Consider the following 14,392-nt stretch of genomic DNA (forward strand, 5'->3'; position numbering starts at 1 on the left):
CCTCTGGACCCACCGCCACCGACAGCGGCACCTTCACCTGCACCGTCCAGAGGCTGAGCAGCAGAGGGTGCAGCTGAAGGTCAAAGGTCAGTGGTGGCGGCTTCCGTCATTGTCATAATGACTGTGATGAGGGTCCACCTGTACCCTGGAGACCAGCTGACCCAGAGGACCTGGGCCGGACCTGGACCCACCACACAGACGAGGCCCAGTCTGAAGGACGCATGCTTCAGGCGACTCTAATGGATGCAATAAATCTCCTGAGCTTCATTGAGAATCACAGTGGGTTCTGGTTACACAACTACAAGCAGCCAGTCGGGTCACAGCACGGAGCTAATACAAGCATGCTGCTTCATAGTGGAGCTCAGATTGACTGCGGTTACTGAGACGGTGGCAGATCTGCAGGAGCACAGACCTGTGGCCTCAGCGAGCGGTCGGTCACAGTAACTCTGGTTCACGGCTCCAGCAGCGTCTGCAGCCGCTCGGTCCAACAGTCTGTGGACGCGGCCCATGGCCTTCAGCAGCTGCCTTTGTTAAGATGCAGCTACTCGTCTAGACTGGTGAGCGGCAGCGACTCGGCAGCTTAAACTGGTCTGACTGGGTGTGGTCCAGCAGCGTCCACTGACGGAACCTGCTCCACCGGGGCCCAAGGTTCTGATGGGTCCTGGTTCCCTGCTGCTCTCCTGTGCTTGTAGGTGTCATCATGTTTGAGAGGAGCAGTGAGAACAACGTGTGACCAGCAGTCGTCGCTGTGAGTAACCGGCTCTTCTCTGCTCTAAAGGTTCTGTGAGGGTCTATTTAGTCTGAATATCTGCCTTCACACATGATGAGGACCCAGAGCTGACCAGCTGTACCTGGACAGGAAAGATCAGCTGCACACGTCCCTCTGAGCCTGAGGTTCTGAGGTTCAGGGCCTGAGGTTCTGATGTTGTGAGGTTCTAAAGTTCTGAGGTTCTGAGCCTGAGGTTCTGAGGTTCAGGGCCTGAGGTTCTGATGTTGTGAGGTTCTAAAGTTCTGAGGTTCTGAGCCTGAGGTTCTGAGGTTCTGAGGTTCTGAGCCTGAGGTTCTGAGGTTCTGAGGTTCTGAGCCTGAGGTTCTGAAGTTCTGAGACTGAGGTTCTGAGGTTCTGTGGTTCTGAGGTTCTGAGCCTGAGGTTCTGAGGTTCTGAGGTTCTGAGGTTCAGGGCCTGAGGTTCTGAGGTTCTGAGCCTGAGGTTCTGAGGTTCTGAGGTTCAGGGCCTGAGGTTCTGAGGTTCTGTGGTTCTGAGGTTCTGAGCCTGAGGTTCTGAGGTTCTGAGCCTGAGGTTCTGAGGTTCTGAGGTTCTGAGGTTCAGGGCCTGAGGTTCTGAGGTTCTGAAGTTCTGAGCCTGAGGTTCTGAGCCTGAGGTTCTGAGGTTCTGAGGTTCTGAGACTTAGGTTCTGAGGTTCAGGGCCTGAGGTTCTGAGGTTCTGAGCCTGAGGTTCTGAGGTTCTGAGGTTCTGATGGGTCCTGGTTCCCTGCTGCTCTCCTGTGCTTGTAGGTGTCATTATGTTTGAGAGGAGCAGTGAGAACAACGTGTGACCAGCAGTCGTCGCTGTGAGTAACGGGCTCTTCTCTGCTCTAAAGGTTCTGTGAGGGTCTATTTAGTCTGAATATCTGCCTTAACACAAGATGAGGACCCAGAGCTGACCAGCTGTACCTGGACAGGAAAGATCAGCTGCACACGTCCGTCTGAGCCTGAGGTTCTGAGGTTCAGGGCCTGAGGTTCTGAGGTTCTGAGGTTCTGAGCCTGAGGTTCTGATGTTCTGAGGTTCTAAAGTTCTGAGGTTCTGAGCCTGAGGTTCTGAGGTTCAGAGGTTCTGAGCTTGAGGTTCTGAGGTTCAGGGCCTGAGGTTCTGAGGTTCTGAGGTTCTGAGCCTGAGGTTCTGAGGTTTTGAGGTTCTGAGACTGAGGTTCTTCGGTTCAGGGCCTGAGGTTCTGAGACTGAGGTTCTGAGCCTAAGGTTCTGAGGTTCTGAGGTTCTGAGCCTGAGGTTCTGAGGTTCAGGGCCTGAGGTTCTGAGGTTCTGAGGTTCTGAGCCTGAGGTTCTGAGGTTTTGAGGTTCTGAGACTGAGGTTCTTCGGTTCAGGGCCTGAGGTTCTGAGACTGAGGTTCTGAGCCTAAGGTTCTGAGGTTCTGAGGTTCTGAGCCTGAGGTTCTGAGGTTCAGGGCCTGAGGTTCTGAGGTTCTGTGGTTCTGAGGTTCTGAGCCTGAGGTTCTGAGGTTCTGAGCCTGAGGTTCTGAGGTTCTGAGGTTCTGAGGTTCTGAGGTTCAGGGCCTGAGGTTCTGAGGTTCTGAGCCTGAGGTTCTGAGGTTCTGAGGTTCTGAGCCTGAGGTTCTGAGGTTCTGAGGTTCTGAGGTTCTGAGCCTGAGGTTCTGAGGTTCTGAGCCTGAGGTTCTGAGGTTCTGAGGTTCTGAGCCTGAGGTTCTGAGGTTCTGAGGTTCTGAGGTTCAGGGCCTGAGGTTCTGAGGTTCTGAGCCTGAGGTTCTGAGGTTCTGAGGTTCTGAGCCTGAGGTTCTGAGGTTCTGAGGTTCAGGGCCTGAGGTTCTGAGGTTCTGAGGTTCTGAGGTTCTGAGCCTGAGGTTCTGAGGTTCTGAGGTTCTGAGGTTCAGGGCCTGAGGTTCTGAGGTTCTGAGCCTGAGGTTCTGAGGTATATGTTATATGATATATGTTTGTCTTTTACACCCGGACTCTGGCTCCATCCTATCTGACTCCCCACCAGACCCAAGGCTGTTAAAGCCAATGCATCTTGTCTTGGAAGCTCGGTGTTCCTTCCTTTGGATAACAAGACATGACGATGCAGAAGTGAGAAAGCAAACATTCTCACTCACAGCGAGATAGAGACAGCGTCTCCAGCTGCTTGATTGTTTTACTGAAGATTTGTGATGTTCACCACTAAAAATGAAATGCACTTGGTTTATATTTTATATTTATATTTTATATTATATTTTTGTTGGAAAACAATCAACAGTGACAAACATTTTGTGAGAATGAGTCACTTTGAGTTTTACTCCTGAAGACAGTTGAAGTGAGATCAGCAGCTCGATGTTGGAAGTTTGTGAAAGTTTCCTGCAGACGTTTGACACTTTTCCCTGATTTAAACACGTCACACTTTATTCCACCTGCTTCATCAGAGTCATTGGTTTGTTTAATGTAGCGCTATCAGCTGTTCCAGAAAACGATGGACTACAGTGAATAAAGGGCTCCTGTTTGATGGACTGGTCCAAATGCAGAGGCTCATTAGAACATGGAACCTCAGCAGCAGGAACCAGGGCCTGTTTCCTGTTGATGACAGGGAGCGCTCCCTGCACTCGCTGCCTGTTCAGACCTGCTGCAGCCTGAGGCCGGAGGGCGGCGGCGCCGCTGCTTCAGGTTCTGGTGCCACTGCTCGTAGTGTGAACACGCGGCTTCAGGTTCAGGTTTGATGAGACTCGACGCCATGTACAGCTGCTGTGGTGAGTGTTTTCACTAACAAACTGTTCTGGTTTCGCTGCTCTGGCTTTTATTTTCATCTGAGTTCAGTCAGATTCACTTACACTGAGGTTCAGACTGTAACACAGCTGCACGTGATGATGACCTAGTCTCCATCTGATCTAAAGAGTTGAGACTAAGGTTAAAACTGCAGACAGTAAGAGCCAGGTTTAAACGGACCCGTTTGATGAGATGATGAACACGCTCGACCCTGTTTGGCTCAGACTGTGTTTGGAGCTTTGAGGCCAGTGGGAGTTTTGTGTGTTTTGCACTTTCCATTTGATCCTGTTGGTTTGTTGTTTTTGCTCACTCGTGTGGTTTTGGTCTTTGCATCACTTTGTGTCGTTTAACAACAACCTTCATCATCGTCTGTTGGTTTGATCTTGTTATGGTTGCGTTCATATGTGAATCTTATTTCTTGCTCTTAACTGGTAAAGGTAGTGATGCTCTGTGGGTCATGGTGTTTCCCAGCAGAGGTCAGACTTCAGCTAAACAGTACTCGAAGCCCTGTCGATCCACACACCTGCAGAGGTTCACTCCAAACTCACCCAACTCCAGCAGAAGCAACTTAGCCTCAGCACAGGACCCTTTTAGCTTTAGCATAGAACCATATTATCTTTAGCATAGAACCTTCTTGGCTTTAGCATTAAATATTTAATATTAGCAGTTTCATTTTGTAAAATAAACAAACTGGTAACAAAGGCTCGGGCTGTCGTTTAGTTTGTCCTGAATCGTAGAGCGTGTGAAAGTGACTCTTTCCTGCTTGGTCACATTGCTGCTGTTCACTTCACGCTACGTCAGACAGGAATGTCTGCACATGGTTTGATTATGATGTAGGAACGTTCTCTACCTGTGAAGAATGTTTGCAAGCTGAATAAAAACAAACGTCTCAATGAAAGTGAAATAATGAGCAGATTTGTTCATAAAGTGTTGATGTTTTCAACGTGTCGCTTCTTAAAGGTGCTTTTGTTGTGAAGGTTCAGGGGCGTGTTCACAGTTTAAACATACAGTAGCAGGTGTGTTCGGTTCAGTTTCATGGATGTTTGGATCGGAGCATTGGTTCTGGTTGTGGTTCTGGTTGGTGGCGCTGTGTGATCTGTGTGGACCCAGCTCATTCTGCAGCTCATTCTGCAGCTCATTCTGCAGCTCTTTCTGCAGCTCATTCTGCAGCTCATTCTGCAGCTCATTCTGCAGCTCTTTCTGCAGCTCTTTCTGCAGCTCATTCTGCAGCTCATTCTGCAGCTCTTTCTGCAGCTCATTCTGCAGCTGGCGTCCGGCCAGCTCTCTGTTTACTGCTGCTTCCCTGGAATCGCTGGCGTTTAACACACCCACATGTCAGAGGCAGAGCGGACATGACACACATGGATGAACCATGAAGCTGGATGAAGCCCTGACACCATGAACCGTGAGTCCAATTTCTGTACATATGAGTCCGATTGTTGGGAGAAGCGAAGCCTCTGCTCGTGTCAGGAGCTCTAGACTTTAGATTTACTGTTTGTTACATCTCACTGAGCGACAGATGTTTAAGCCTCTGTCAGGTGAATCATAGGTCAGATTCACTGTCAAAGATATTTTAAGATAAGATGAGATAACAAGGACTGCATTCGTCCCACAATGGGAAAATCCAATTGTCTACAGCAGCAAGGAGACATTACACAGTTCAGCAGAAAGGAAGAACAGTAAAAAGGCAGCCGTTTCATCAGCTCTGACTCTGTGTGGCTCTGCAGGAGGCTGGCGACATGTTCAGGGTGTGCGGTTCCAGCCTCCTGCCTGTGTTTGTGTCTGCTCTCTTTACAAACCTGCACGACTTTTAAGACTGATGGGAGAAAACTGCTTTTATTAACAGGAGATATTTAAGCCCATTCAATATTGCATTTAAATATTGTATTTATGTCCCAGCCTAAACAGACTATTATTTAAGACTATTAAATCTAGGCTCCTGTCTGCTGGGATAGACTCTATCCAGCCCTGTACTGTACTATTTAACAGTGTCCTCAGACTCAATGTCTGAACCCTGGATGTTCACCGGTGTGTGGTGGAGGGACCTTCTGAAGTCTTGAATGATTAACTCTTTTGTTTCAATTACTGTAAAACAAAATCATTCTCTAGTGAAGCTTGTTTATCATCTTAGGGTTGAGGTAAAGTTCAGAACCTTAGTTAAAGTACAAACTGGCCTTTACACAGTAGATGTTGAATATTAATATTATAATATGTCCATCTGAACTGAAGCCGGCGTCTGTGTTGGTTTAAGTGTGAGTCCTGAAGTTCTTCTTTCCTCTGCTCTTTACTTAGTTACTTTTAACTTAAGTGACTCTTTGTAGAGCTGGAGCTGAACAAGTGGTGAAGTCAAAGTCAAAGCGGCTGTATAGTGGAAAAAACATTAGCCCTGAAACATAAGCTTTAAACACAGTTACAGTAAAATGACACGACTATACAGAGATACAAAATGTAATGAGAGCCTAAAAAGCAGAAGGAAACGAACCAACTAATAAAGACTACGAGCACACGGAGAAACACATGGAAGCTTCAGCTGGGTTCCAAAGATAAGCTGCAGGAGACAGGTTCAGAAATGATCTGTTTTTGTTTTATTCAAATCAGCACATCCTTCATCAGCTAAAGGTCTGAACATAAACTTGTCATTAGTTTGTTTTCCTTACACATGGCACAGTTACTGGGCTGTGAAAAGGCAATAAAACATGAAAAACACTAAATGATTTTAATAAGACACCAAATAACCACAAAACCACCAAAATGACGTCAAAGTAGTAAACTACGACCAGTAAAGACCCTGAACTCATCATCTGTTTGGCTCAACAAGCTTCATGGCCACAGGGATGAAGACTAAAGGCAGCAGCTTCAGACACTGATGTTAAATGGGTTCTTCTTTGCTGTTGAAGAATGAAAAGAGACAAACACAGTTGTATTTGTTGTGTCGGTTCAAACCTGCTGCGTGTTTGTGGTCGACCACACCCTGAAGTTTGACCAGGCAGCATGTAGAAACCGCCTGCTGTTTATTTATCACAGCAGCATTACAGTGAAACAACAAATAATGACAGGTCTGTCGTTGGTGATAGAAAAGCCTGTCACATGTTAATGTTTTACATCAGTGATTATGGACTCCTGTCCATTTTATGTTGCAGCTCAGCTTCATAGAAGATGGACTGAAACAAGACATATTAGAAATCCAAACAACAGGCACTTTGTTACTTTGAGAACAAATGAGCAGAATAGCCAGGGACCACTAACAACTGGAACCAGTAACAACTGAAACTAGTAGCAGCTGGAACCAGTAACAACTGAAACTAGTAACCGCTGGAGCTGCTAGAAACCAGTAACAGCAAAGCTACTAACAGCTGAAACCAGTAACAAGCTGAGACAATTGGAACTAGTAAGAGCTAGAACCAGTATGAGCTGGGACCAGTAACAACTTATACTAGTAACAGCTGGAACCAGTAACCAATAGCTAGAACCAGTAACAGCTGAAACTAGTGACGGCTGAGACTGCTGGAGACCAGTAACAGCAGAGCCACTAACAGCTAGAGCCAGTAACAAGCTGAGACAACTGAAACCAATAAAAGCTACTGTAGAGCCAATACAAGCTGGGACCAGTAAAAGTTGGGACCAGTCACACGTTTGACCATTACCAGCTGAGGCCAGTAACAGTTGGGATCAGTAACAGCTGGGACCAGTAATATGTTTGACCATTAACAGCTGGGACCAGTAACAGCTGGGACCACTAACAGCTGGGACCAGTAATAGCTGGGACCAGTAGCAGGTTTGAGCATTAACAGCTGGGACCAGTAACAGGTTTGACCATTAACAGCTGGGACCAGTAACAGGTTTGACCATTAACAGCTGGGACCAGTAACAGTTGGGATCAGTAACAGCTGGGACCAGTAATAGCTGGGACCAGTAATATGTTTGACCCTTAACAGCTGGGACCAGTAACAGCTGGGACCAGTAACAGGCTTGACCATTAACAACTGGGACCAGTAACAGGTTTGACCATTAACAGCTGGGACCAGTAACAGGTTTGACCATTAACAGCTGGGACCAGTAACAGCTGGGACCAGTAACAGGTTTGAGCATTAACAGCTGGGACCAGTAACAGGTTTGAGCATTAACAGCTGAGTCACTGCTGTGACTCACGTTCAGCTGGATGAACCAGAATCTGAGGTGATGAATCCTGATGTAAGTTCCAGTGAAGACGTTCTAGACGTTATTGATCCCAGCGAGTTGAACAGGAGACTGTCTGTTACATCACTCATTCACTCATTTACATGGTTCACGCTTTAGTCAAATGTTCGGTCCAGGAACACGTTTCTCTGCTTTACATAACACGAGCTCACGCTCCTCTGTTCACATGCAGACTGCTCTGCGGTGCGTTCAGGGTCCGTCAGACAAAGTGACGCTTTCAGATCCTTTTCTGATCTGATCCGCTGTTCACACTGGTAAAGTAAGTGTCTGTAAAGGCTGAGGACACGCACCACCACAGCAAACACTGATCATCAAAATAAGACCAGCCATGATGTCTGATCCAGACACGATATGAGACCAGCCATGATGTCACATCCGGACTGGGCGAAGTCGCAGCCAAGCGGTGGATTCTGGATCCTTCTCCAGTTCTGACCCGGTAAAACACGCCCGTTTTGTTGAAGCTTGTCTGTGTTTGTGTTTTGTAGAACGCCTGCAAACGACGGCTGGCGGCATCAGCAGAAACGTCACTGTGACCATGGAGATACTGTCCTTGTGCTTCCATGACGACGATGAGTTCAAGTACCGCGCCTACACCGTCACATACCTGCTGGTGTTCCCGGTGGCGTTTCTGTGCAACGTCGCCGCCCTGGTGGTCTTCTTCAGGCAGCGCAGACGCAGGTCGGTGGCTCCGCTGGACTCTGTCAGGTCTCATCTTCAGCCGTGGGCTGTTCAGCCTTTACAGGACCCGTCCGAACACAGCTGCATCATTCATGGGGGCAGTGTCGGACTGTGGGCTTTTCACTTCAAGCTAACAGGCTCAGAGGAGCCTCAACTCAAACCTCACATCACCTCAGGAACGTGTCCTTCACCTCCGATGAGCTGAGCGCATGTTTGAGGTGGTGGATCACTGATGACGATGTTGTTGTTGTGTTTTTCTGAGAAGCAGTTTGATGGAAACCACCACGCTGATGTCTGAGATGTGTCGCTGCAGTAGAAGTGTCTCTACTGAGCTCCACCGTCAGATCAGATGAAGACATGACATGATAACATGATTAGGACCAAATGAACCGGTTTCAGATTCACTCCTAGTGAAGTCTCTTCTCTTTGTCCCCCTTCAGTCTGTGTGGGCTCTGGTCCACATTGAACTGGGCTCAGGCTTCTCTCTGACAGTCACGTCAGGAGAGGCCTCCTCCCCCAAAAACCCTCTGTTTCCTGGAAGGTCTGAGGCTTCCTCATTCCGCTGCCAGTAAAAACACAGTCCTTATGTGTCCATTAGCAACAAGTGTCAACGTTGGCCTCCTGTAACCACATAAGAATAATGTTTAACCAAGAGGTCTGAACGAGTTTTGCGTGTGTTTTAGATCTTGTTTCTGATCTCATGGGGTTTGTTTGTAACTGTTTAATAATCGTGGGACCTATAATCTACAAAACTCTGGAGGAAAGAGAAGTATTTGGGTCAAGCTTTAATCTATTTGTGGACATCAGATCTATTCATGTAGACGAGCCAGAGCATCGTCTGCAGAGTGTCTGCACAAACAGCCGAGGACAAAGGAGCCCCAAACGCCTGAGAAAACCCGGAGGCATGGAGCGGCCAGGTCAGATCCAGGTCCAAGTACGGGTCCAGGTCTAGGTCTAGGTACGGGGTCAGGGTCAGGGTCAGGGTCAGGGTCAGGGTCGGGTCCAGGCCCAGGTCCATGTATGGGTCCAGGGTTAGGTCCAGGTCTAGGTACGAATCCAGGTCAAGGGTCATAGTCAGGGTCAGGTCCAGGTCCAGGTCCAGGTTCAGGTTCAGGTCCAGGTCCAGGGTCAGGGTCAGGGTCAGGGTCAGGTCCAGGTCCAGGTCCAGGTCCAGGTCCAACTACGGGTCCAGGGTCAGGGTCAGGTCCAAGTCCAGGTCCAAGTACGGGTCCAGGTCTAGGTCTAGGTACGGGGTCAGGGTCAGGGTCAGGTCCAGGTCTAGGTCCAAGTACGGGTCCAGGTCTAGGTCTAGGTACGGGGTCAGGGTCAGGTCCAAGTCCAGGTCCAAGTACGGGTCCAGGTCTAGGTCTAGGTACGGGGTCAGGGTCAGGGTCAGGGTCAGGTCCAGGACCAGGACCAGGTCCATGTATGGGTCCAGGGTTAGGTCCAGGTCTAGGTACGAATCCAGGTCAAGGGTCATAGTCAGGGTCAGGTCCAGGTCCAGGTTCAGGTCCAGGTTCAGGTCCAGGTCCAGGTCCAGGGTCAGGGTCAGGATCAGGTCCAGGTCCAGGTCCAGGTCCAAGTACGGGTCCAGGGTCAGGGTCAGGTCCAAGTCCAGGTCCAAGTACGGGTCCAGGTCTAGGTCTAGGTACGGGGTCAGGGTCAGGGTCAGGTCCAGGACCAGGACCAGGTCCATGTATGGGTCCAGGGTTAGGTCCAGGTCTAGGTACGAATCCAGGTCAAGGGTCATAGTCAGGGTCAGGTCCAAGTCCAGGTCCAAGTCCAGGTCTAAATCCAGGTCTAGGTCCAGGGCCAGGTCCAGCTAGGTCCTGAAACACCGACACCTTTGTCTGGTGATGTGACTCTGACTTTGTGCCTCTGGGCCTGATTTGCTTACGGCAACAGTAAACAAATGAGGGACGGTGCTGCAGCGACGGGGACCGGCTTCACCTCATCCATGCAAACAGCTTCCTGAACACGAGGGACCAGACTAACGCCTGGCAACAAGGCCGTCCCTGTGTAAACGCTGACGAACAGCTCACGCCATGTTGCTGTCCTGACCTTTGACCTTCTCTGGACGCGACCGGCCGGCCGGTCCTGTAGCGACCCGTGTGATGAGCCCCAGCACGGCTGGGCGGTGCCTGTGCGGGTCCAGAGCAGTGACGTGTGTGTCCTTCCAGAACCTCGGCCTCCTGCGTGGTGATGATGAACCTGGCTCTGTCCGACGGCAGCTTCTCGCTCACGCTGCCGCTGCGTCTGAACTACTACTTCAGGGACGCCGCGTGGGACCTCCCAGACTGGCTGTGCCGACTGTGCGTCTACGGCTTCTACGTCAACCTGTACACCAGGTAGGCCGGCGCCAGTCCTGGTTCTGGGCGGGACCCAGAGTCTCACTGACAGTCAATGAGGAAGATGAGCGTCTGAGCTCGTCCTCCTCTGTATCGGTTCCCTGAACGCCTCCTTCCTGCTCGACATCATCCTCCTCATTTCCTTGTCTGAGTCACTGTTGCTGCTTCCTCCCTCCCTCAGCATCCTCTTCCTCACTTTACTGAGCGTGCTCCGTTGGCTCGCCGTCTGCCGGCCGTACCGCCACCGCACGCTGGCCACCACCACACGGGTGCTACTGGTCTGTGTGGGAATATGGGTGTTTGTGGGCGTGTCCTCCATGCCCTTCCTGTCACATGGGGTGACCATGAGGTGAGGCACACGCACGCACACGTTGATACACAATAATACACACATTAATACACACACACAATAATACACATTAATACACACACGCACGCATACATTAATACACACACACGCACGCACACATTGATACACACACACACATTAATACACACACACATTAATACAAACACACATTAATACACACACACACACACACACACACACACACACACACACACACACACACACACACACACACTCATATTAATACACACACACACAAGCACACACAAACACACACACACACACACACATGTGATGATGCTGTGACACCTCCGGCCCCATTAACGGCTGCCTCCGTCTCCTCAGGGGGGACCGACCTCGTTGCTTCGAGCCGTCCAACTTCTCGTCGTGGGAGCGCGTCCGCATCCTCAACTACGTGGCCGTGGTGCTCGGCTTCCTCGTCCCCTTCCTCACCATCATCATCTGCTACAGCAAACTCATCCACCGGCTCACGGCCACCGCGGACCCCGAGGTCAAAGCCCAGGCCGAGGCCCGGCAGGGCCGAGGGGCCCGATGGGGCCGACAGAACCGACTGGACCAGCAGAACCGACCGGACCCACTGGACCAGCAGAGCCGACCGGACCGAGTGGACCAACAGAACCGACCGGACCAGCAGAACCGACCAGACCGACCGGACCGACCGGACCGACCCGACAGCCGGCGGCAGAGCAGGAGCGTGGCCAGAGAGAGCCGCCTGAACAACAAGCGGCGCTCGGTGCACATGGTTACCATGGTGACGGCCACCTTCCTGCTCTGCTTCCTGCCCTACCACGTGATCCGCTCGCTGCACCTGCACGCCGTGTGCAGCGGCTGGAGCTGCGGCACCATCGTGGCCCTGCAGCGAGCCGTGGTGGTGACGCTGTGCCTGGCGGCGTCCAACAGCGTGGTGGACCCGCTGCTCTACTACTACTCCACCAGGAGCTTCAGGGAGAACATGCAGAACTCGCTGCTGTCCAGCAGGAGGGGCTCCTCCAGGCCCGACCTGGCGCTGGTGAAGAGGCGGAGCCTCCGCTGACAGACAGCAGCACCACGGGGGCGCTGAGGAGGGGCTCAGGGCCGGTGGACCGTGCGGTCCATCAGAGTCCGGGTCTCAGGGCCTTTGTTTGGGTCCAGATGTCCTGCAGGGCCACGGCTGAAGGTCCGCTGGTGGTCTGTTTGTCACAGACGGACACAAGACGGACACCTCTGATTCACTGCTGTTCAATGAGTCCAGACGGTCGTTTCCTGCTCAGTAACAGGAGCCTGTCGGGTTTCGCACTACCAACCTCAGCCGGTCCAGCAGACTGAGGCTTGGGTGAGGTGCGGTGCTGGAGTCCAGTCTGTGGGTCCAGACCCGCCTTCCTCTGCTGCCTTTGCTCCGTCCGTCATTTGTTTACATGTTTGTGTTTTTGGCATTAATTTCAGTCACGTACAGCGGAAGCGTCTGGATGTGAAGCTCCGCAGGGAACGAGCGCTGCTCTCACGCTGCTCGCTTGCTGAGTTCTTAAAGAACCTGAGGAACGCGGCTCCAGCTCCCATTAGAGGCTCGTATTCAAGTGATGAACCTGCAGCAGCAAAAAAAGAAAAACTTCTACAATTCCAGTAATTAGGAGAAGTACAAAACCACCGTTATCCACATGCAATAAATGATAGTACTTTGATTTTAATCAGACGATCAGTCAAAACACTGTTATTATTAAGTGCTGGAGCATTTCTTCAGATGTTGTTTGTCCTTAACAGGTTTTTTGACACAGACATGAATCCTCCTGCTTTGTTTTACAGCTCAGTGATTTGAGTAAAGCGCTGTAATTGAAGGCAGATTTTAATTAATGTTGACTTCATTCTGGACTTCAGGATTCTCTTACATATTACTGATCATACAGAGGCTGGACGTGACACAGTGTGGGTGGATTCATGTGTGTCTAAAGCAGATCAGACACCTTCCCTTGATCTGAACCGAAAACATCCTGGAATCACACAAATCATATGTTGTGCAGCCATGGATTCAGATCAGCAGGTGGTTGAAACGTTAAAAGACTATTAGTTTGATAAATGTGTTGGTTTTAATTTTGCTTTCTGCTAATGACGACGTTTTGCTGCTACTGGAAACTAAACTGTTCTGCTTTATTCTAACTTAGACAAGAGTTACAATGTATAGAAATTAGAAAAGTCAACGTCAAAATGATTCAAATGTAGAGACTTAATTTAAATATATGAATGTAACATCCTTGTTTTCATTGACTTGAAGCTGAACCACTGGAGCTGTAACATGATGTAGATATCAGAGTTTTTCTGTTGGATCCTGAAGATTAATTGCTCTGAAAATATTTTGCCTCAGCGACACAGCGACACCTGGCGGCGTAAAGGGAAACCTCACAGCACCTTCTAACGTCTTCAAGCCAAAGCTGCACTTCACTGGTTTGATTTACTCAAATGTGCCAACAAACATGAGAAACTAAAACTCAGACGACATTTCTGACACAATGACTCAAACGTAGCAAAACGTAGCTTTAAAGGCAACGCACATCCTCTGCTGGTCTCAGTTGACATTATTTTTAATATTGATATATAATAAATCTATAATATTTTTTAAGTCCACAGTCTAGTTTTGATTGGAACAGAGTGTGAATGAAAGAAATTCATTTAGGATGACTGAGAACTGCTGTTTTAATACACATACACACACACTTAGTTGAAATATTATTAGTGATATTGCTTATTCGATATTCTTTTACTGAAATAAATAATAATAATAATAATAATAATAATAATAATAATAATAATAATAATAATAATAATAATAATAATAATAATAATAATAATAATAATAATAATAATAATAATAATAATAAAAGATGGGGTGTATTAGTCTTTGTAAGCGCTTGGTTATGATCGATAGACTTGGGGCAGTAAGTCCAGCAGAGGGCGCAGTTCTTCTACTGACCTGAACACTGTGACCCTGTCACCCCTGGGAATTGTGCGTATTTCTTTAAAACCACTCCTCAGGCGGAGCTGCCCCCTGCGTCATTACGTCACAGGAGGAAATCCTTAGGGACACAGTGTGGAACTGCTCTGTGACTCAGAATCAGAAGGGGGTCAAAGGTCAAACTGGCAAATTCTATCATAAAGCATAAAGACAAACATTTATTACATGGTTTGTTTTATGGTTCTCTGAGTCTGTATAAGTGTTTCCTGACCGCCAGGTGTTTCCTGCCTCATTCTGCACACACTGATGTTTGACGCTGACGTGAACATGAATGTGAGGAAGCAAGTTATTAGATGTGAAGTTGCTGAGATAACTTTTAGGTTATTTAC

The 14,392-nt window shown here is 49.1% G+C and overlaps 1 protein-coding gene across 2 annotated transcripts; it reads left to right on the top strand.

Annotated features, from left to right (window-relative positions):
* The first annotated feature begins 3,326 nt into the window (after nucleotides 1–3,326).
* LOC114851258 (cysteinyl leukotriene receptor 1-like) lies at nucleotides 3,327–13,304 on the top strand. Of its 2 annotated transcripts, XM_055514435.1 has the most exons (6): nucleotides 3,339–3,471; nucleotides 4,742–4,892; nucleotides 8,170–8,362; nucleotides 10,543–10,710; nucleotides 10,892–11,059; nucleotides 11,405–13,304. In XM_055514435.1, exons 2-6 carry the CDS (start codon nucleotides 4,886–4,888, stop codon nucleotides 12,111–12,113), a joined length of 1,245 nt encoding a protein of 414 aa, XP_055370410.1. In that variant the 5' UTR covers nucleotides 3,339–3,471; nucleotides 4,742–4,885; the 3' UTR covers nucleotides 12,114–13,304. The 2 variants fall into 2 exon arrangements, with proteins under 2 accessions (XP_028998814.1, XP_055370410.1); XM_029142981.2 differs by lacking the exon at nucleotides 4,742–4,892 and having other exon boundaries at nucleotides 3,327–3,471.
* The last annotated feature ends 1,088 nt before the right edge of the window (nucleotides 13,305–14,392 follow it).

This window comes from Betta splendens, chromosome 2 (genome assembly GCF_900634795.4).
Source record: "Betta splendens chromosome 2, fBetSpl5.4, whole genome shotgun sequence".
NCBI lineage: Eukaryota > Metazoa > Chordata > Actinopteri > Anabantiformes > Osphronemidae > Betta > Betta splendens.